At 46.3% G+C, this 23,712-nt stretch overlaps 1 protein-coding gene and 1 pseudogene across 1 annotated transcript; both read left to right on the forward strand.

Annotated features, from left to right (window-relative positions):
- Positions 1-367: 367 nt before the first annotated feature.
- On the forward strand, positions 368-13,583 carry LOC135535852 (amine sulfotransferase-like). The gene is made up of 6 exons (XM_064962272.1): positions 368-533; positions 3,388-3,593; positions 11,594-11,720; positions 11,884-11,978; positions 12,403-12,583; positions 13,034-13,583. The coding sequence occupies exons 1-6, from the start codon at positions 368-370 to the stop codon at positions 13,195-13,197; spliced, it is 939 nt and encodes a 312-aa protein (XP_064818344.1). The 3' UTR covers positions 13,198-13,583.
- A 1,191-nt stretch (positions 13,584-14,774) lies between these two features.
- Positions 14,775-23,644, forward strand: LOC135535848 (E3 ubiquitin-protein ligase TRIM47-like; annotated as a pseudogene).
- Positions 23,645-23,712: the final 68 nt, after the last annotated feature.

Raw genomic sequence — 23,712 nt, forward strand, 5'->3', positions numbered from 1 at the left:
GAATTGAAACCAGGTGTGTAAAACAAATACAAAACAAATGGAAAGTGAAAAGTGGATCACGATGGCTAGACGGCCGGTGACGTCGACCACCGAACGTCGCCCGAACAAGAAGAGGGACCGACTTCGGCGGGAGTTGTGACAACCGTAGAGTTACAACAGGACAATGCAACTGTACAAAGGTTCACTGAAGAAGTCTACTCTCATTAACCCGTAAACTAAAAATTGACAGTGACTTCACTTATAAAATCTAATCTAATTCTTAGAAAACGTCCTCGGTCACCTTCCCTCACTCTCATTTTCCTATTGACCACAATTGGTTTCAGCTGTTTTCCCCCTTATCAACCGTTTTCCGATAACGTTTTTTTAAATGGCTCAACAAGAGTACAAGCTTCTCGGTGAGCAGTTGTTTACGTATAAAGGCCAGGTGTTTCCTGTGGCTGACGCGTATGAATTAAACACGGAATATATCGACAGCCTGGAACACTTTGAGATCAAGGACAGTGATGTTTTCCTTGTCACTTTCCCCAAATCAGGTAAGTAAACGATTGAAAAGTCTTACTTTCACACAGACAGTAGCTACAGAGGTATAATAAAACAGGACTGGTGCTTGAACAGCTATTACAAATTGAGTAGGTTGTAATTAAATCATGAATAAGCCAACGTTCTCAGTAAACACATTAACAGCTGGTTTTCAGCATTCTCATAGGGAAGATGTATGGCACTGACACAAATGATGATTGGCTGAAATAAATTGACAATAAGAAGATTGTGGGAGCTGTGTTGATTGACTTCAGTGCAGCTTTTGACTTTATCAGTCATAGTCGGCTGCTGAAAAACATGTGTTATGGCTTTACATCCCCTGCTTTATAGTGGTTCGAGAGTTACCTGTCTAACAGAACACAGAGGGTGTTCTTTAATGGAAGCCTCTCCAACACGATCCAGGTAGAGTCGGGCATTCCCCGCAAGACATGCCACCAGGGGTCTCTTCACAGTCTCCAAGTCTACAACAGACTCTGGGAAAGGCACAGTACTACATAGAGCCATGAATACATGAACTACACCTTATGGGACAACTCGGACTGTGAAGAGAGACACACACAGGCACACACACACGCATATGCACACACACGCTAACACGCACTCTACACACAAGTATATTGTGATGTTGATATATTGTGGTATTATAAATGTTGCAGTGTAGAGATGTAGTGGTAGAGTAGTGGTGTAATAATGTGTTTGTTGTATTATGTAGTTTTTTTGTTTTTTTAAAAATTGGGATGTAAATGCCTTAATCTTGTTTGGACCCCAGGAAGAGTAGCTGCTACCAAGACAGCAGCTAATGGGGATCCTTAATACATACAACAACAACACAATATAATAATATAACTACTTGTGGTAGGCTATTTCATCTCAAGCATCTTCACTCACTCACTCACTCACTCACTCACTCACTCACTCACTCGTACAGCAAGCTTTACAAGGAGATTTGGAGAAAAACCAAAGTCATGTTGGTCTGTTCAACTAGGAAAAGGCCAAAACAGCATGGGATACAATTAAGTATGGGAGGAGTACAAATTGAAGAAGTGGCAGAAACCAAACTACTGGGAGTGCAGCGAGACAACTGCTTATCATGGTCGTCTCAAACAACTAATCTATGTAAAAAAAATATTAAAACAGCATGCATAATCAGAAGGATAGCTAAATATTTACCAGGGAAAACCCTTCAGCAAATAACACAGGCATTGGTTGAGAGTCAGGTGAACTATTGTTCGGTGGTCTGGGGAAATGCATCATCTAGTGAAGTCAGGAGGCTGTAGAATGCACAGAACAAAGCAGCAAGGATTGTTTTAAGGCGGAGATATGGTTCTTCTGTTGTAGTCATGCGCAGTGTTCTTGGTTGGTCATCAATCGACAAGGTAATTGAAAAAAACATGCTTATTTTATTTTATAATATACATAATTTAAAACGGCCAAGTTCTATTCACAACAGTATTCAGTTGGTAAGAGACAGACATTCCGTAAATACTAGGAATAGATTGTCCACCATCTATGTGTTATCCAGACAGAAAAAAGAAATGGCCAAAAGAACATTTCGATTTAGAGCAATAATGAAATGGAATAAATTAACTGAGCAAACTAGAAACCTTTCAATATATAAGTTTAAACATTATTTTAAAACAATTTAAATATAGTATTTAGAAATGTTGTGGGACTATAGTAGATGAGGAATCAATATTTTTTTAGATTGAGTATTATGTTAGTGTATTATGTATGTTTGTAATAATGTGTTATATGTGAAAGTGTGTTTGTATTATAAATTGTATTTTAATTTTAATGTTAAGGACTCTTGGAAGATTAGTCCAAATGGGGACTAAAAGAGATCCTAATAAAATCAAATCTCTCTCTCACTCTCTCCTTCTCTCTCCCTCTCTATCTCTCTCTCTCCTTCTCTCTCCCTCTCTATCACTCTCTCCTTCTCTCTCCCTCTCTATCTCTCTCTCTCACTCTCTCCTTCTCTCTATCTCTCTCTCTCACTCTCTCCTTCTCTCTCCCTCTCTATCTCTCTCTCTCACTCTCTCCTTCTCTATCTCTCTCTCTCCCTCTCTCCTCTCTCCCTCTCTATCTCTCTCTCTCACTCTCTCCTTCTCTCTCCCTCTCTATCTCTCTCTCTCCTTCTCTCTCCCTCTCTATCTCTCTCTCACTCTCTCTCTCTCTCTCTCTCTCCTTCTCTCTCCCTCTCTATCTCTCTCTCTCACTCTCTCCTTCTCTCTCCCTCTCTATCTCTCTCTCTCACTCTCTCCCTCTCTCCCTCTCTATCTCTCTCTCTCACTCTCTCCTTCTCTATCTCTCTCTCTCCCTCTCTCCTCTCTCCCTCTCTATCTCTCTCTCTCACTCTCTCCTTCTCTCTCCCTCTCTATCTCTCTCTCTCACTCTTTCTTTCTTCCTCTCTCATTCTCGCTCTCTCCCCTATCTCAATCTCTCCTTCTCTCTCCACCCTCTCCGTCTCACTCTCTTTCTCTCTCTCTCTCTCTCCTCTCTCCCCTCTCTCTCTCTCCCCCTCTCTCTCTCTCTCCTTCTCTCTCCCCCTCTATCTCTCTCTCCCTCTCTCTCTCCCTCTCTCTCCTCTCCCTCTCTCTCGCTCCCTCTCTCTCCTCTCCCTCTCTCTCCCTCTCTCTCCCTCTCTCTCTCTCTCTCCCTCTCTCTCCCTCCCTCTCTCTCCTGGCTCTCTCTCCTGGCTCTCTCTCTCTCTCCCTCTCTCTCTCTCCTTCTCTCTCCCTCTCTCTCCCTCTCTCTCCTCTCCCTCTCTTTCCCTCTATCCTCTCCCTCTCTCCTCTCCCTCTCTCTCTCCCTCTCTCTCCCTCTCTCTCCCTCTTTCTCCTCTCCCAGGTACAGTATGGACCCAGCGTATCATCACCCTGTTGTTTGAGGATGATTTCCCAGAGGAGGCTAACCAGACCACCTTTATGAGGATGCCCTGGCTGGAGGTCCTGGAGAAGGGGAAGACCTACACCGAGAGACCCTCTCCACGCCTCTTCTGCTCCCATCTACACCAGCAACTTATGCCCAAGGGCCTGCAGAAGAAGAGGGCCAAAGTGAGTGGGGTTAGATGGTAGTGAGTGATAGTGAGTGGGTTTAAATGGTAGTGAGTGGGGTTAGATGGTAGTGAGTGGAGTTAGATGGTAGTGAGTGGGTTTAGATGGTAGTGAGTGGGGCTAGATGGTAGTGAGTGGGGCTAGATGGTAGTGAGTGGGGTTAGATGGTTATACATATAGCATTATGCCTTAAGTGAGTGGGTTTAAATGGTAGTGAGTGGGGTTAGATGGTTATACATACAGCATTATGCCTTCAGTGAGTGGGTTTAGATGGTAGTGAGTGGGAATAGATGGTAGTGAGTGGGGTTAGATGGTAGTGAGTGGGGCTAGATGGTAGTGAGTGGGGTTAGATGGTTATACATATAGCATTATGCCTTAAGTGAGTGGGTTTAAATGGTAGTGAGTGGGGTTAGATGGTAGTGAGTGGGGCTAGATGGTTGTGAGTGGGGTTTAGATGGTAGTGAGTGGGGTTAGATGGTTGTGAGTGGGGTTTAGATGGTTATACATATAGCATTATGCCTTAAGTGAGTGGGTTTAGATGGTAGTGAGTGGGGTTAGATGGTAGTGAGTGGGGTTAGATGGAAGTGAGTGGGGTTAGATGGTAGTGAGTGGGGTTAGATGGTTATACATACAGCATTATGCCTTCAGTGAGTGGGTTTAGATGGTAGTGAGTGGGGTTAGATGGTAGTGAGTGGGGTTAGATGGTAGTGAGTCTGGTTAGATGGTAGTGAGTGGGTTTAGATGGTAGTGAGTGTGGTTAGATGGTAGTGAGTGGGTTTAGATGGTAGTGAGTGGGGTTAGATTGTAGTGAGTGGAGTTAGATGGTTATACAAACATCATTATGCCTTCAGTGAGTGGGTTTAGATGGTAGTGAGTGGGGTTAGATGGTAGTGAGTGGGGTTAGATGGAAGTGAGTGGGGTTAGATGGTAGTGAGTGTGGTTAGATGGTAGTGAGTGGGTTTAGATGGTAGTGAGTGGGGTTAGATGGTAGTGAGTGGGGTTAGATGGTAGTGAGTGGGGTTAGATGGTAGTGAGTGGGGTTAGATGGTAGTGAGTGGGGTTAGATGGTAGTGAGTGTGGTTAGATGGTAGTGAGTGGGTTTAGATGGTAGTGAGTGGGGTTAGATGGTAGTGAGTGGGTTTAGATGGTAGTGAGTGGGGTTAGATGGTAGTGAGTGGGGTTAGATGGTGGTGAGTGGGTTTAGATGGTAGTGAGTGGGGCTAGATGGTTGTGAGTGGGGTTTAGATGGTAGTGAGTGGAGTTAGATGGTAGTGAGTGGGGTTTAGATGGTAGTGAGTGGGGTTAGATGGTAGTGAGTGGGGTTTAGATGGTAGTGAGTGGGGTTAGATGGTAGTGAGTGGAGTTAGATGGTTATACATACAGCATTATGCCTTCAGTGAGTGGGTTTAAATGGTAGTGAGTGGGGTTAGATGGTAGTGAGTGGGGTTAGATGGTAGTGAGTGTGGTTAGATGGTAGTGAGTGGGGTTAGATGGTAGTGAGTGTGGTTAGATGGTAGTGAGTGGGTTTAGATGGTAGTGAGTGGGGTTAGATGGTAGTGAGTGGGTTTAGATGGTAGTGAGTGGGGTTAGATGGTAGTGAGTGGGTTTAGATGGTAGTGAGTGGGGTTAGATGGTAGTGAGTGGGGTTAGATGGTAGTGAGTGGAGTTAGATGGTTATACATACAGCATTATGCCTTCAGTGAGTGGGTTTAAATGGTAGTGAGTGGGAATAGATGGTAGTGAGTGGGGTTTAAATGGAAGTGAGTGGGGTTAGATGGTAGTGAGTGTGGTTAGATGGTAGTGAGTGGTAGTGAGTGGGTTTAGATGGTAGTGAGTGGGGTTAGATGGTAGTGAGTGGAGTTAGATGGTTATACAAACATCATTATGCCTTCAGTGAGTGGGTTTAGATGGTAGTGAGTGGGGTTAGATGGTAGTGAGTGGGGTTAGATGGAAGTGAGTGGGGTTAGATGGTAGTGAGTGTGGTTAGATGGTAGTGAGTGGGTTTAGATGGTAGTGAGTGGGGTTAGATGGTAGTGAGTGGGGTTAGATGGTAGTGAGTGGGGTTAGATGGTAGTTAGTGGGGTTAGATGGTAGTGAGTGGGGTTAGATGGTAGTGAGTGGGGTTAGATGGTAGTGAGTGTGGTTAGATGGTAGTGAGTGGGTTTAGATGGTAGTGAGTGGGGTTAGATGGTAGTGAGTGGGTTTAGATGGTAGTGAGTGGGGTTAGATGGTAGTGAGTGGGTTTAGATGGTAGTGAGTGGGGTTAGGTGGTAGTGAGTGGGGTTAGATGGTAGTGAGTGGAGTTAGATGGTTATACATACAGCATTATGCCTTCAGTGAGTGGGTTTAAATGGTAGTGAGTGGGAATAGATGGTAGTGAGTGGGGTTAGATGGTAGTGAGTGGTAGTGAGTGGGGTTAGATGGTAGTGAGTGGGTTTAAATGGTAGTGAGTGGGGTTAGATGGTTATACATATAGCATTATGCCTTCAGTGAGTGGGTTTAGATGGTAGTGAGTGGGGTTAGATGGTAGTGAGTGGGGCTAGATGGTAGTGAGTGGGGCTAGATGGTAGTGAGTGGGGTTAGATGGTAGTGAGTGGGGCTAGATGGTAGTGAGTGGGGCTAGATGGTAGTGAGTGGGGCTAGATGGTAGTGAGTGGGGCTAGATGGTAGTGAGTGGGGTTAGATTGTAGTGAGTGGAGTTAGATGGTTATACAAACATCATTATGCCTTCAGTGAGTGGGTTTAGATGGTAGTGAGTGGGGTTAGATGGTAGTGAGTGGGGTTAGATGGTAGTGAGTGGGGTTAGATTGTAGTGAGTGGAGTTAGATGGTTATACAAACATCATTATGCCTTCAGTGAGTGGGTTTAGATGGTAGTGAGTGGGGTTAGATGGTAGTGAGTGGGGTTAGATGGAAGTGAGTGGGGTTAGATGGTAGTGAGTGTGGTTAGATGGTAGTGAGTGGGTTTAGATGGTAGTGAGTGGGGTTAGATGGTAGTGAGTGGGGTTAGATGGTAGTGAGTGGGGTTAGATGGTAGTGAGTGGGGTTAGATGGTAGTGAGTGGGGTTAGATGGTAGTGAGTGTGGTTAGATGGTAGTGAGTGGGTTTAGATGGTAGTGAGTGGGGTTAGATGGTAGTGAGTGGGTTTAGATGGTAGTGAGTGATGTTAGATGGTAGTGAGTGGGGTTAGATGGTGGTGAGTGGGTTTAGATGGTAGTGAGTGGGGCTAGATGGTTGTGAGTGGGGTTTAGATGGTAGTGAGTGGAGTTAGATGGTAGTGAGTGGGGTTTAGATGGTAGTGAGTGGGGTTAGATGGTAGTGAGTGGGGTTTAGATGGTAGTGAGTGGGGTTAGATGGTAGTGAGTGGAGTTAGATGGTTATACATACAGCATTATGCCTTCAGTGAGTGGGTTTAAATGGTAGTGAGTGGGGTTAGATGGTAGTGAGTGGGGTTAGATGGTAGTGAGTGTGGTTAGATGGTAGTGAGTGGGGTTAGATGGTAGTGAGTGTGGTTAGATGGTAGTGAGTGGGTTTAGATGGTAGTGAGTGGGGTTAGATGGTAGTGAGTGGGTTTAGATGGTAGTGAGTGGGGTTAGATGGTAGTGAGTGGGTTTAGATGGTAGTGAGTGGGGTTAGATGGTAGTGAGTGGGGTTAGATGGTAGTGAGTGGAGTTAGATGGTTATACATACAGCATTATGCCTTCAGTGAGTGGGTTTAAATGGTAGTGAGTGGGAATAGATGGTAGTGAGTGGGGTTTAAATGGAAGTGAGTGGGGTTAGATGGTAGTGAGTGTGGTTAGATGGTAGTGAGTGGTAGTGAGTGGGTTTAGATGGTAGTGAGTGGGGTTAGATGGTAGTGAGTGGAGTTAGATGGTTATACAAACATCATTATGCCTTCAGTGAGTGGGTTTAGATGGTAGTGAGTGGGGTTAGATGGTAGTGAGTGGGGTTAGATGGAAGTGAGTGGGGTTAGATGGTAGTGAGTGTGGTTAGATGGTAGTGAGTGGGTTTAGATGGTAGTGAGTGGGGTTAGATGGTAGTGAGTGGGGTTAGATGGTAGTGAGTGGGGTTAGATGGTAGTTAGTGGGGTTAGATGGTAGTGAGTGGGGTTAGATGGTAGTGAGTGGGGTTAGATGGTAGTGAGTGTGGTTAGATGGTAGTGAGTGGGTTTAGATGGTAGTGAGTGGGGTTAGATGGTAGTGAGTGGGTTTAGATGGTAGTGAGTGGGGTTAGATGGTAGTGAGTGGGTTTAGATGGTAGTGAGTGGGGTTAGGTGGTAGTGAGTGGGGTTAGATGGTAGTGAGTGGAGTTAGATGGTTATACATACAGCATTATGCCTTCAGTGAGTGGGTTTAAATGGTAGTGAGTGGGAATAGATGGTAGTGAGTGGGGTTAGATGGTAGTGAGTGGTAGTGAGTGGGGTTAGATGGTAGTGAGTGGGTTTAAATGGTAGTGAGTGGGGTTAGATGGTTATACATATAGCATTATGCCTTCAGTGAGTGGGTTTAGATGGTAGTGAGTGGGGTTAGATGGTAGTGAGTGGGGCTAGATGGTAGTGAGTGGGGCTAGATGGTAGTGAGTGGGGTTAGATGGTAGTGAGTGGGGCTAGATGGTAGTGAGTGGGGCTAGATGGTAGTGAGTGGGGCTAGATGGTAGTGAGTGGGGCTAGATGGTAGTGAGTGGGGTTAGATTGTAGTGAGTGGAGTTAGATGGTTATACAAACATCATTATGCCTTCAGTGAGTGGGTTTAGATGGTAGTGAGTGGGGTTAGATGGTAGTGAGTGGGGTTAGATGGAAGTGAGTGGGGTTAGATGGTAGTGAGTGTGGTTAGATGGTAGTGAGTGGGTTTAGATGGTAGTGAGTGGGGTTAGATGGTAGTGAGTGGGGTTAGATGGTAGTGAGTGGGGTTAGATGGTAGTGAGTGGGGTTAGATGGTAGTGAGTGGGGTTAGATGGTAGTGAGTGTGGTTAGATGGTAGTGAGTGGGTTTAGATGGTAGTGAGTGGGGTTAGATGGTAGTGAGTGGGTTTAGATGGTAGTGAGTGATGTTAGATGGTAGTGAGTGGGGTTAGATGGTGGTGAGTGGGTTTAGATGGTAGTGAGTGGGGCTAGATGGTTGTGAGTGGGGTTTAGATGGTAGTGAGTGGAGTTAGATGGTAGTGAGTGGGGTTTAGATGGTAGTGAGTGGGGTTAGATGGTAGTGAGTGGGGTTTAGATGGTAGTGAGTGGGGTTAGATGGTAGTGAGTGGAGTTAGATGGTTATACATACAGCATTATGCCTTCAGTGAGTGGGTTTAAATGGTAGTGAGTGGGGTTAGATGGTAGTGAGTGGGGTTAGATGGTAGTGAGTGTGGTTAGATGGTAGTGAGTGGGGTTAGATGGTAGTGAGTGTGGTTAGATGGTAGTGAGTGGGTTTAGATGGTAGTGAGTGGGGTTAGATGGTAGTGAGTGGGTTTAGATGGTAGTGAGTGGGGTTAGATGGTAGTGAGTGGGTTTAGATGGTAGTGAGTGGGGTTAGATGGTAGTGAGTGGGGTTAGATGGTAGTGAGTGGAGTTAGATGGTTATACATACAGCATTATGCCTTCAGTGAGTGGGTTTAAATGGTAGTGAGTGGGAATAGATGGTAGTGAGTGGGGTTTAAATGGAAGTGAGTGGGGTTAGATGGTAGTGAGTGTGGTTAGATGGTAGTGAGTGGTAGTGAGTGGGTTTAGATGGTAGTGAGTGGGGTTAGATGGTAGTGAGTGGAGTTAGATGGTTATACAAACATCATTATGCCTTCAGTGAGTGGGTTTAGATGGTAGTGAGTGGGGTTAGATGGTAGTGAGTGGGGTTAGATGGAAGTGAGTGGGGTTAGATGGTAGTGAGTGTGGTTAGATGGTAGTGAGTGGGTTTAGATGGTAGTGAGTGGGGTTAGATGGTAGTGAGTGGGGTTAGATGGTAGTGAGTGGGGTTAGATGGTAGTTAGTGGGGTTAGATGGTAGTGAGTGGGGTTAGATGGTAGTGAGTGGGGTTAGATGGTAGTGAGTGTGGTTAGATGGTAGTGAGTGGGTTTAGATGGTAGTGAGTGGGGTTAGATGGTAGTGAGTGGGTTTAGATGGTAGTGAGTGGGGTTAGATGGTAGTGAGTGGGTTTAGATGGTAGTGAGTGGGGTTAGGTGGTAGTGAGTGGGGTTAGATGGTAGTGAGTGGAGTTAGATGGTTATACATACAGCATTATGCCTTCAGTGAGTGGGTTTAAATGGTAGTGAGTGGGAATAGATGGTAGTGAGTGGGGTTAGATGGTAGTGAGTGGTAGTGAGTGGGGTTAGATGGTAGTGAGTGGGTTTAAATGGTAGTGAGTGGGGTTAGATGGTTATACATATAGCATTATGCCTTCAGTGAGTGGGTTTAGATGGTAGTGAGTGGGGTTAGATGGTAGTGAGTGGGGCTAGATGGTAGTGAGTGGGGCTAGATGGTAGTGAGTGGGGTTAGATGGTAGTGAGTGGGGCTAGATGGTAGTGAGTGGGGCTAGATGGTAGTGAGTGGGGCTAGATGGTAGTGAGTGGGGCTAGATGGTAGTGAGTGGGGTTAGATGGTAGTGAGTGGGGTTAGATGGTAGTGAGTGGGGCTAGATGGTAGTGAGTGGGGTTAGATGGTAGTGAGTGGGGCTAGATGGTAGTGAGTGGGGCTAGATGGTAGTGAGTGGGGCTAGATGGTAGTGAGTGGGGCTAGATGGTAGTGAGTGGGGCTAGATGGTAGTGAGTGGGGCTAGATGGTAGTGAGTGGGGTTAGATGGTAGTGAGTGGGGTTAGATGGTTCTATAGGGGTTCTATACACTGTTAACCGATTGATTGTTTTGAAGAAATCTAAGAGTCTCTCCTTTTGATTTCATTGATTCCACCACACAGTGTGCATGGAGGAGAAGGGGTGATATAGGGTTAACAGTGTGTATGGAGGAGACAGGGGTGATATAGGGTTAACAGTGTGTATGGAGGAGACAGGGGTGATATAGGGTTAACAGTGTGTATGGAGGAGACAGGGGTGATATAGACTACACACTGTTAACCCTATATCACCCCTGTCTCCTCCATACACACTGTTAACCCTATATCACCCTTCTCCTCCATGCACACTGTTAACACTATATCACCCCTGTCTTCTCCATACACACTGTTAACCCTATATCACCCCTGTCTCCTCCATACACACTGTTAACCCTATATCACCCCTGTCTCCTCCATACACACTGTTAACCCTATATCACCCTGTCTCCTCCATACACACTGTTAACCCTATATCACCCTGTCTCCTCCATACACACTGTTAACCCTATATCACCCTGTCTCCTCCATACACACTGTTAACCCTATATCACCCTGTCTCCTCTATACACACTGTTAACCCTATATCACCTCTGTCTCCTCCATACACACTGTTAACCCTATATCACCCCTTTCTCCTCCATACACACTACACACTGTTAACCCTATATCACCCCTATCTCCTCCATGCACCCTGTTAACCCTATATCACCCCTATCTCCTCCATGCACACTGTTAACCCTATATCACCCTGTCTCCTCCATACACACTACACACTGTTAACCCTATATCACCCCTTTCAACTCTATATCACCCCTTTCTCCTCAATACACACTGTTAACCTTTTACTGCAGTGGGCTAAATCAGGGTCACACAGAGTGTTTCTTGGTCGTCAAACAAATCTACTTTGAAACAAAAGTATTCACCTCAAACACATGGTTATGGCCTTATAGATATAGAGGACACCTGTACCATGTCAGATACAGAGTTGAAATGTATTACATGTTGAGTTGCATCCCAATATTACACTTCATATACATCACAGAAGACTGAAATATAACAAAACCATTTGACTTAAAAACACCGGATTTTCGTCTTATGAAAAATATGAATAACATTCCACCCATGAGGCCACTAGAGGGCGCTTTTGGTCATTCGACTGCAGGAAAGAGCTACTATATCTCCCCTATCTCCTCCATAGGTAATCTATGTGACCAGGAACCCTAAAGACATCCTGGTGTCCTACTTCCACTTCTCTAAGTTCATGAACAATCTGGACAGTCCAGAACACTATGACGAGATGCTGGACAAGTTCTTCTGTGGATGGAGTGAGTGCCACTGTTCACCCTCCCTCCATCACATGGCACTTCTTTGGCCAAATTGGCTTCATCAGTGTAACACAGTATCATACAAAACCGTAAGCTAATTAACAACTAACACACACTGACTAGCACTTACTGTCTGCTGTCCTATGTGAACCCATCTCTTCAGTGATTGGTGGCTGCTGGTTCGACCATGTCAGAGGATGGTACAACAACCAGGACAAATACAACATCCTGTTCCTCAGCTATGAAGAGATGATCAAGGTAACATGACATTTACACTGATTAACTCTGTATGTACCACTGAATACCTACACCACTGCACTGACCTGTTATAAGATGCAGTAGCCCACATCAATGATGCATCTGATACTACTGCAACAAGTCGTGCAACAGATGTAGTATTACCTGTGGAGTGATCATGATCATGCTGTTTAATCAGCTTCTTAAAATGCCACACCTGTCAGGTGGACGGATTATCTTGGAAAAAAATAAATGCTCTCTAAAAGGAATGTAAACAAATGTGTGCACAAAATTTGAGAGAAATAAGCTTTTTGTGCGTATGAAAGATTTCTGGGATTTTTTAAATTTCAGCTCATGAAACATGGGACCATCACTACAAATGGTTTATATTTCTGTTCATTTTACATGCCATATTGGTTTTATTTCATGTGTCCTGCTACAACAGGACCTGAGATCGGTGGTAGAGCGTCTGGCTGAGTTTGTCGGGAAGAGCCTATCTGATGCAGCTATAGACAGCATAGTGGAGAAAGTCACCTTCAATAACATGAAGAAAGATGACAAGGCCAACTATGACTTCTTGCATGAGATCGTCAATGACAAGAAGAAGGGGAAGTTCCTACGCAAAGGTGAGGAAAAGAAGAAATGTTTAGAGGCTTTATTGTTGAAATTGATACATGAAAAACATGAGTATAGGTTTGCACTGGTATCGTGGGGGGTGGGGGCAGAAAAGAGAGGGGGGGTATTTAAGGAGGGTTTCAGAACTTCCCGTCTGAAAGTGAGCCCCCTCGCCCCCCTTCCAGTGTCAATGTATCTGAAATACATCAAGCATCGCTTTATCTATTTCATAGCTTTATTGGCTGGTAGACTAGAGGTTAGTGCGTTGGGCCAGTAACCGAAAGGTTGCTAGATCGAATCCCCGAGCTGACAAGGTACAAACCTGTCGTTCTGCCCCTGAACAAGGCAGTTAACCCGCTGTTCCTAGGTCGTCATTGTAAATAAGAATTTGATCTTAACTGACTTGCCTAGTTAAATAAAAGGTTGCATAAAAATAATGAATGAAACAATCTCTCTGTCAGGTACCATAGGAGACTGGAAGAACTCGTTGACGGTGGCTCAGAGTGACCGCTTTGACCAGGTCTATCAGGAGAGGATGAAAGACCTGCCTCTCACCTTCGTCTGGGACATCACAGAGCTTCTGATACAGACACACAGTGGTGGCTCTAGTTTGTATGGCTCCTAGGGCTAACTGTCCCTTGGGCTAACCGTCCCTTCAGTGCCCCCACCCCCCCCCCCCCAAAAAGCATCAATCAGCACTAAATAAATAATTACAACATATAAAAATACTAAAATAAGACTCATAAATATCAAAAAGAAGTAACAAAGACAAATATAAACAAATTGTAGTATATAAATAAAATTTAAAAGAGAATTGAATTATTACCCTATTGCTAACAAAAACACACAAATAAAACTCAATTGCACCAATCCTATATCACACAAATACACAAAGAGAATAACACACTTATAGAGAAGAGAACCTGATTATTACACTATTGAACTTCAAACAAGAAACACACTCAACTAAATTGCACAACTAATTGCATTACTAATTACATTAGTACTGTACTAAGTTAGAGGTGCACTATTTGATAGATTCCCGCTCCCCCTTCCTCTGGCTTCCAGTGGGGAGACCTGAGGTCAACCTACCCCCGCCCCCTCCCAATCTCATACTTCTGAGTGGGAGGCCTGCCTAGCTCACTAACTAGAATCAGGGTGCCCACTCCGACAAGGTTAATTTACCCACAGTGCCACATGGTGACATGATATCATTGATGTAATGAGCAAATGAGCGATGGAAAACCGATCATGTCACCATTCAGAATATTATTTTTATATAGTGTGGGCGCCCCATGCTGCCCCCGGCAAGACGCCACCCAGGGCGGCTGCCCATGGCACACACACACACACACACACACACACAGTCTCTTTCACACACACATGAACACATACTCTCTCACACACACACATTCTCTCTCTCTCTCTCTCTCTCTCTCACACACACACATATTCTCTTTCTCTCCACACACACACACACACACATTCTCTCTCTCTCTCTCTCTCACACACACACACACACTCTCTCTCTCTCTCTCTCTCTCTCTCACACACACACACATACTCTCTCTCTCTCACACACACACACATACTCTCTTCTCTCTCTCACACACACACACACACATACTCTCTCTCTCTCTCACACACACACATACTCTCTTCTCTCTCTCTCTCACACACACACACACACACACACACACACACACACACACACACACACACACACACACACACACATACTCTCTTCTCTCTCTCTCACACACAAACACACATACTCTCTCTCTCTCACACACACAAACACACATACTCTCTCTCTCTCACACACACAAACACACATACTCTCTCTCTCTCTCACACACACACACCTTAAATATTATTTCCATGAACTGTTAAATTTAGTTCCACAAATATCCTACTCTTTTAATAATGTGAATAAAAACGAAATATATTCATTTAATTAAAAGACTCATGCAAATATAAATCGGTATAATATACTTCATTACATTAAAATGGAATATTGTAGTAACTTGTGTTTGTGTCTGTTATTAATAAAGACTATAGGTTATTATTCGTTTATTATGGGGAATTACTGTATTATAAGCAATAATCTGTATGCACCTTTATTATTATGATTATTATGTATTGTCCGTTTATTATGGTGAATTAGGTAGTTGAAGTCATACGGTAAAGGGAGACGGGTTGACGTCAGGGTTTGTATTTACATGGATTTACATGGAGTCTACTCTCGTAATTAGCTCCCGTATGGAATGGTTGACATATCGGAAGCCGAGTTTATTCCTTTAAGACCTGAGCCGCAACCGCTCCCCGTCACATACACAAACAACCAACCGGGAATCAGGGAGTGCATTTTTTGGTTTATTTTCTTTAACGGAGAAATAGTCTACAGAGGCTCGAGAGGGAGAACATACGAAAACTCCTTACCGATATGGCTGAGGCGAATATCTCGGTAACAGAGAGCCAGTTTAGGTGCCCTATTTGCCTGGATATCTTGAAGGATCCGGTGTCCATTCCGTGCGGACACACCTACTGCATGGCATGCATGACCTGTTATTGGGACCAAACCGACCTTGGTCACTACAGTTGTCCGCAATGTCGGGAAGAGTTCATACCTCGACCGATGCTACGGCGGAACACGGTGCTACAAGAAGTAGTGGACAAACTCAAACTGAACGAACTGGCTCCGGCGCCGGAGTTGTATCTAGGCGGTGTAGGGGACGTTCCGTGCGACTTCTGCCCGGTTCAGAACAAACTGAAAGCGCTCAAGTCGTGTCTGGTGTGCTTGGCGTCTTTCTGCGAGCTCCACATCTTGCCGCACCGCGACGTGGGGACGTTGCGACGGCATAAACTTGTTGCCGCGGTGGAGAGCTTGGCGGAAAGGCTGTGCGTGCAGCACCGTTTGGGCCTGGAGCATGGCGACGGGGGCGATGCGGTGGAGTGGAGTGGCGACTGTATGCTGTGCGAGTCTGACCAAGAGGAACTGCACAGCATCGACGAGCAAAGGGCGCGGAAACAGGTAATAATCATAATACATGGGACTTATATAGCGCGTTTCAAGGACGCCTACTCATCACTCTGGTGATTAAAACTGATTATAAACAAAGTTGTTTCCTGAAAACACTTGTTGATCTTTCCACCTAGGATCACAAACTGTTAGCCTGGTCCCAGACGTGTTTGTGCTCTTGCCAACTCCATTACACATTGCCAAGCCGAACATTGTTGGCATGACAATGAGAGACAAAGAGTTGGCACCCTAGTTTAAATGTCTATGGTTGGCACAAAACATGCCTGTACCCTGCAGGCTAACAAACTGCCACTATCCCTAACAACTGAATAGAGGATAAATGGCCTATGCAATATGGCAGCCTATGAATATGATTGATTGGGACAGATGACATCCCTCTGCACCAGTTTGATGCAGGTTAGTTACGTCACTGGGAAACACCCCACTGTGCCCCCTCTGCCGTGGTCAGGCTATACTATCTGGGGTATCGCTCCCATACCAGGAGAGTAGGCAGGTGCTGTAGGTGTATGTCACTAAGGGGGCTGTAGTGTTGCTACGCCACTAATGCTGCTCTACTCAGACTGGAGTGCTGCTGACCAAGATTCATTGTCCACTATATAAGTATATGTAATATACACAGAGTGTTCAAACCATTAGGAGCACCGGCTCTTTCCATGACAGACTGACCAGGTGAATCGAGGTGAAAGCTATGATCCCTTATTGATGTCACTTGTTAAAGCCACTTCAATCAGTGTAGATGAAGGGGAGGAGACAGGTTGAAGATGGATTTTTAAACCTTGAGACATGGATTGTGTATGGTGTGTCATTCAGAGGGTGAATGGGCAAGACAAAAGATTGAAGTGCCTTTGAACAGGGTATGGTTGTAGGTGCCAGGCACACCGGTTTGAGTGTGTCAAGAACTGCAACGCTGCTGGGTTTTTCCCGCTTTCCCGTGTGTGTCAAGAATGGTCCACCGAAAGGACATCCAGCCAACTTGACACAACTGTGGGAAGCATTGGAGTCAACATGGGCCAGCATCCCTGTGAAGTGCTTTCGACACCAAAAGGGAGTGCAACTCAATATTAGGAAGGTGTCGTATGTCAAGGTGAGTAGATCATTTGTTTCTCTTTCCCTCCCTGCCTGCCATCTCTCTCGTTCCCTTTTCCCTACCCCTTCTTTCCACCTCTCCCTCTCTCTCTCTGTCTCTCTCTCTTTCTCTCTGTCTCTCTCTTTCTCTCTCACTCTGTCTCTCGCTCTGTCTCTCTCTCACTCTGTGTCTCTCTCTTTCTCTCTATCTCTCTCACTCTGTGTCTCTCTCTCTCTCTCTCTCTCTCTCTCTCTCTCTCTCTCTCTCTCTCTCTCTCTCTCTCTCTCTCTCTCTCTCTCTCTCTGTCTCAGGTTCAGTTGCAGGATTCTCAGAGGTCAGTACAGGGAAGGATCAGGAGTAGAGAGAGGGAGCTGGAAGAGTTTCAACAGAGCATAGAGGCCGTCAAGGTGGGAGACACACAGACACACTCACACACACACACAGAGTGGCACTGTAGAGAAGAGACCAGACCAGGAATCAGTGGTGAAGGATTAACAGAATACTGAGAAACGGTCGCCGCAGGATCACAGTACACTTGACAGTGACAGTATCAAAAATATATATTCAATATCATTTACAGAATAATTCACAATTCATGATGCTGCAGCATTATTTTCCTACTGTAGCAAACTGTCAGTGGGTCAAATTAAGGTCCTACATCTTTATTGTCTGGCCATGTTGTCGCTCGCTGTCAGGAGCCAGGCTACTCGCTGTCAGGAGCCAGGCTACTCGCTGTCAGGAGCCAGGCTACTCGCTGTCAGGAGCCAGGCTACTCGCTGTCAGGAGCCAGACTACTCGCTGTCAGGAGCCAGACTACTTGCTGCCAGGAGCCAGGCTACCGCTGTCAGGAGCCAGGCTACTCACTGTCAGGAGCCAGACTACTCGCTGTCAGGAGCCAGACTACTCACTGTCAGGAGCCAGACTACTCACTGTCAGGAGCCAGACTACTCACTGTCAGGAGCCAGACTACCGCTGTCAGGAGCCAGGCTACTCGCTGTCAGGAGCCAGACTACTCACTGTCAGGAGCCAGACTACTCACTGTCAGGAACCAGACTACTCGCTGTCAGGAGCCAGACTACTCACTGTCAGGAGCCAGGCTACTCACTGTCAGGAACCAGACTACTCGCTGTCAGGAGCCAGACTACTCACTGTCAGGAGCCAGGCTACCGCTGTCAGGAGCCAGACTACTCACTGTCAGGAGCCAGACTACTCACTGTCAGGAACCAGACTACTTGCTGTCAGGAGCCAGACTACTCGCTGTCAGGAGCCAGACTACTCACTGTCAGGAGCCAGGCTACCGCTGTCAGGAGCCAGACTACTCACTGTCAGGAGCCAGACTACTCACTGTCAGGAGCCAGACTACTCACTGTCAGGAGCCAGACTACTCACTGTCAGGAGCCAGACTACTCACTGTCAGGAGCCAGACTACTCACTGTCAGGAGCCAGACTACTCACTGTCAGGAGCCAGGCTACTCACTGTCAGGAACCAGACTACTCACTGTCAGGAGCCAGACTACTCACTGTCAGGAGCCAGACTACCACTGTCAGGAGCCAGACTACTCGCTGTCAGGAGCCAGGCTACCGCTGTCAGGAGCCAGACTACTCACTGTCAGGAGCCAGACTACTCACTGTCAGGAGCCAGACTACTCGCTGTCAGGAGCCAGGCTACTCGCTGTCAGGAGCCAGACTACTCGCTGTCAGGAGCCAGACTACTCGCTGTCAGGAGCCAGACTACTCACTGTCAGGAGCCAGGCTACTCGCTGTCAGGAGCCAGGCTACCACTCTGCCCTCTCTATTCCCCGGGCATTGACAAATAAAAGTATATTTCAGCCATATGGTTTGGAATCAAATTAAAATAACCAATGAAACCAACATTATTTAAATGTAAATGTTTACTTTCTTGGTGCTTATTACTGAAGAAAACGTTGCTCCTTTACTTTCCTTCATTTGGTGTCCCTTCTTCCCTCTCCTTACCTAGGCATCAGCTGCATTAGTCCTGGAGGACAGCAATACCCTGTTCGTGGACCTGGCCCTCCGGCTGGAGAGGACCAGAGGGGAGGTGAGGGCCAGGCTGGAAGCCGGGGAGAGAACTGTCCTGGGCAGGGCAGAGAGAGAGCTGGAGACCCTGGAGAATGAACTGGAGGAGCTGCGGAGGAGAGACAAGGAAATGGGCCAGCTTCTGACGAGGGATAATGCTCAATTCTTACAGGTGGGGATGGGGGGGGGGAGCTGAAGGGAGAGAAGGAAGAGCAGGAGAAGAGAAGAAACAGTGAGGAATTGATGGGGAAAGGGGGGGATAATGGAGAGAAAGAAAGACTGGATGCAATCTGAAAATTAAAGGAGAGAGAATTGTTAATGAGGAAGACATGGAGAGAGCCACAAAGAATAATGCAGTCGAGAGAGAGAGAGAGAGAGAGAGAGAGCAACGGTGACATGATATAAATGCTCTACTCATCACCCCTCTCTCCTCCATCCCTCCCTCCCTCTCTCTCTCCATCCCCAGGAGGCTCCCCTGCTGTGTGTCCTCCCACCCACTGGGCGGCGCCCCCGAGCCCCTCTCATCCTCCCCGCAGAAGGCTTCAGTGCAGCCCGCAGAGCTCTGTCCCACCTCAGGGCCCGCATGGAGGAACTCTGTAGAGAGGAAGTGGACAAGATCAGCCACGCAGGTGGAGGGAGTAAAGACACACACACACACACACACACTGGTTTATTCTCAAACACACATAACTGCATGCAGCTTTTCACAGCTATGCTCTCAGAGACTCCAATAATGCATCTCAAATGACAATGTGTGATGTCACAATGTGACACACCTTTTTACCTCTGTAGTGAACGAGAGCTCCTCTGCCTGTCACATGTCTGGTGGAGAGTGTTTGAAAGGTAAGCCCAGAGAACAGGACGCAAACACAGACGCACACAGTTACACACAAACACACAGCTCTCTCAGGGTCACCTCTGTGGTGTGTTTCTCATCTAAGACTCAAGCTTTAGGGCGAACATGTCCGGCCAGGGGATGTTAGTTGAATCGTTTTCAGTAACTTCTGATATGATTCATTTGGATGGAATGTAACACTGATTCCTCTTTGTCTCATTCTCTACCTCCCTCTCTCTCTCTCTCTTTTTCTTTCTATTTCTGTCCCTCGCCTCCTTACTCCTTACCCCCTCTCCCTTCTTTCTTCTTCTCTCTCTCTCTCTCTCTCTCTCTCTCAGTAGCAGTGCCTGCATCGTTTCCTCTCTCCCCCCTCTCTCCAGCCTTCGGACCAGAGGGTGAGAGTATCCTTCCTCAGGTGTAAGTATTGACACACACTCACACAAACACAATAGCCTTCCTGAGGTGTAAGTATATACATTGTCTATACATACACATTGTCAGCCTGACGATGCCACCGGTATACCTTGTCACCGTGGCGAGGCTGCCCTGGTCACGTGATGACCTTGTTTTCACACCCTGCCCTGTCCTAGGACAACCACGCCATCCCTTCACCACACACACACACACACACACACACTGACACTCATACAAACACACACATACACACTGACACTCATACAAACACACACACACACACACTGACACTCATACAAACACACACACACACAAACACACACACACTGACACTCATACAAACACACACACACTGCCATGCATACAAACACACACACACTGATACGCACACAAACACACACAAACACAAGTGTTGACATACTGTTGGCACAAACCCAGAGCTACTCAGGAAGGAGATCTCTCTCTTTCTCCCATGCCCTCCTTCCCTCCTCCTCCTGTCCCCCTCCTCACCTTCACAGTTAACGAGGACGAAAAGGTAACCTGAGAACGCTCTTGTGTCCCAAATGGCACTCTATTCCCTATATAGTGCACTACTTTAGACCAGGGCCCTGGTCAAAAGCATTGCACTACATAGGGAATAGGGTGCCATTTGGGAAGTATTCCATGTCTGTCTGGTGCTTTCTTTACCTTCATGAATCGTAGGTGGATATGATATTTCTGACATTTAGTAGTCTGCTGTTCACGGTGAACAACAGGTACATGATGAGACAAGCCCATGGACAGGAGGAGATCATGGAGACGGGTGTTAGGTTTAATAATTCACACTGTCTGGGTTAGAGTAAAGGCCGCTACGCACTTTATGTAAACTAGGCAAACGCAGCGACGGAGCGTCGTTTTCTACGTAGTTCTACGCACTTTATGTAAACTAGGCAAACTTTTGTGCGGCTCAAATTTTGGAACGGACCATATATGGCTCTCCGTCGCTCTGTTTGCATAGGGTGTGTAGGACCCTTAAGACTGTGGCAGGCATGTACGGTATCTGTCTGGGCTAGACGTCAATCAGAACACTGGCCCTCTGTCCAGGCAACCACGCTGTTGCGTAATAGTGCGTTGTTCATTTCTTGTATTTAATTGTAATAGTTCTATTAGATTAAGACGGTCATATTTGCAGACAGACATTCATATGGTCACTGTTCTTTTTACTGCGCCGAAAACTGCTGTGTACTTAGTTCAATAATCTCTGTTACAAATGGCACCCGGTGGTCATGACAATGCTACTGAGAGTTTATGACACTTCTAAGCTAACAGGTAAATAATTGTCATGGATTGTTCAATGAATCACTCTGGACTCAGGCATCTAATTGATTGACACTGCCCACCCTCACCCTGGTCTTCCGGAGGGTCCCGATGGATCTCTCACTCACTTATCCTTAACCCCCTCCTCTCTCTCTTCAGGCTCCTGTCGTCTGTCCCTGGATCCAGACACGGCCCACCCCACCCTGTTCCTCTTGGAGGGTCCCCAGGGGGCTCACTGTGGAGAGGAGCCCCAGTCCTACCCCCTCCACCCTTTGCGCTTCGACTCCGTGGCCCAGGTCCTCTGTAGGGAGGGCCAGTTTGGAGGGGCCAGCTACTGGGAGGTGGAGTGGAGGGGAGGAGGGTGGGTGGACATTGGGGTGACGTACAAAGGGATCGGACGTAAAGGTAGCTGCTTCTAGGGATTGTTTTTTCTGTCAGTTATGTTGAGCAATTTGCAAATGTCAACATTTCACACACAAAGTGTTTGTAATAGTGACTTTCTAATCAAGGCTTTGTCTGACACGGTATCCCAATGGGCTCCGGACAAAACGTGTGCACTATATAGGGACCGCCAAAGGTTTTCTTATGAAGATTCCCTGCTGAAGGTTTCTATTCATGTTTTTCTCATCTGAAGGAGGTGGAAAACCCTGCCTGCTGGGACGCAACGAGAACTCATGGCGTCTGAGATGCACGCACGCCGGTTACGCCGCGTGGCACGATAACCGGAAGACGACCGTAGCCGCGCCCCTGTGCCCGCGGATCGGCGTGTTTCTGGAACACCAGAAGGGAGCGTTGTCGTTCTATAGTGTGGCGTCGGATGCCGTTTCCCTGCTCCACACGTTCAGGTGTCCTTTCTCTCAGCCACTGTACCCAGCGTTTCGGTTAGACCTGGACTCCACACTGTTGATATGTCCACATGAAACACACAACGGGAACTAACCTCTTCCCATCTGATCTCTTCTCTTCACCCAATGGGAACCCATCCTAGACCCCAAACCTAACTCTGCTGCCCTCTCTCTTTCTGAACACCTTCTCTTGACCCAATGGGAACCCATCCTAGACCCCAAACATAACTCTGCTGCCCTCTCTCTTTCTGAACACCTTCTCTTCACCCAATGGGAACCCATCCTAGACCCCAAACCTAACTCTGCTGCCCTCTCTCTTTCTGAACACCTTCTCTTCACCCAATGGGAACCCATCCTAGACCCCAAACATAACTCTGCTGCCCTCTCTCTTTCTGAACACCGTCTCTTCACCCAATGGGAACCCATCCTAAACCCCAAACCTAACTCTGCTGCCCTCTCTCTTTCTGAACACCGTCTCTTCACCCAATGGGAACCCATCCTAGACCCCAAACATAACTCTGCTGCCCTCTCTTGTTATGGCCAGAACCCTGCTTTAGCATTGCTCCTCCACTGTGTTTTTTTTAAATGAACCTCCTAAAAGCTACAACCAACAACTGATTGTTTACTCATTGCTGTTGCTCTACATTTCAGTCATTTAGCACACACTCTTATCCAGGGCAACGTACAGGAGCAATTAAGGTTAAATGCCTTACTCAAGGGCACAGCGACAGATTATTTTCACTTAGTCAGCTCTGGGATTCAAACCGGGCAACCTTTCAGTTACTAGCTCAACACTCTTAACCGCTAGGCTACGTGCCTCCCTGAAATATCAACTCAAGGTGTCAACTCAGCATAGGTCCACGGTAAGGGATTAATCATTTACATTGACATCAATCAATCATTTTTGAAGTATCGATGCCAAAAAAACTCTAATCTGCGCTCAACTCCGTGGAGGCGTTGTGTTACTTGGATAGCCTTACCTCGGCCTATCACAAGTCACCAAACTAGTGATGCTGAAAAGACAATGTTGTTGTGTAAGGAGATTCTGAACTGAGCAGTATATTGTATGCATGGCCTCTCCATTCAAATATCATTCACAATGTGGCCCTATTGTAAACAGAGACTTGACTTCAGCAGCCATGAAGCCATCTTGATCAATCATCCTATTCTATTGATCACTGTGACTGTTACTCAACAATAACATCATGTGAAAAATTGCAATGTAGCCGAATGTGGAATGTAGCTATTTCAAAATACTATTAGTTGGAAAGGCTTTGAATGCCATTATATCATCATGAAGGGACATTGAAGGAAATATGTATTTGCTATAAAGTGCATTATTTTATGAGTTATAGTCAGACTAATAGTGGGATAGGCTATGCTGGGTAGCCTATGGTTTCTATGGCCCCATCTCTCTCTACCTCCCTATTCCTTCAATAATTTATTTCTCTGTGACTATTACAATGAATGTGTAGCTTTAGTCATGTGGGCTGTGTAACTGTTACTGTCTTCAATAAACCAATTATACATTTTCAATCTCAATTTTACTCTCAACGTTCCAATTTTCCCTTCAGAGCATAAAACAAGAAAAGGTCTGCCCCCAG

This window comes from Oncorhynchus masou, unplaced genomic scaffold (genome assembly GCF_036934945.1).
Source record: "Oncorhynchus masou masou isolate Uvic2021 unplaced genomic scaffold, UVic_Omas_1.1 unplaced_scaffold_521, whole genome shotgun sequence".
Taxonomy (NCBI): Eukaryota; Metazoa; Chordata; class Actinopteri; order Salmoniformes; family Salmonidae; genus Oncorhynchus; species Oncorhynchus masou.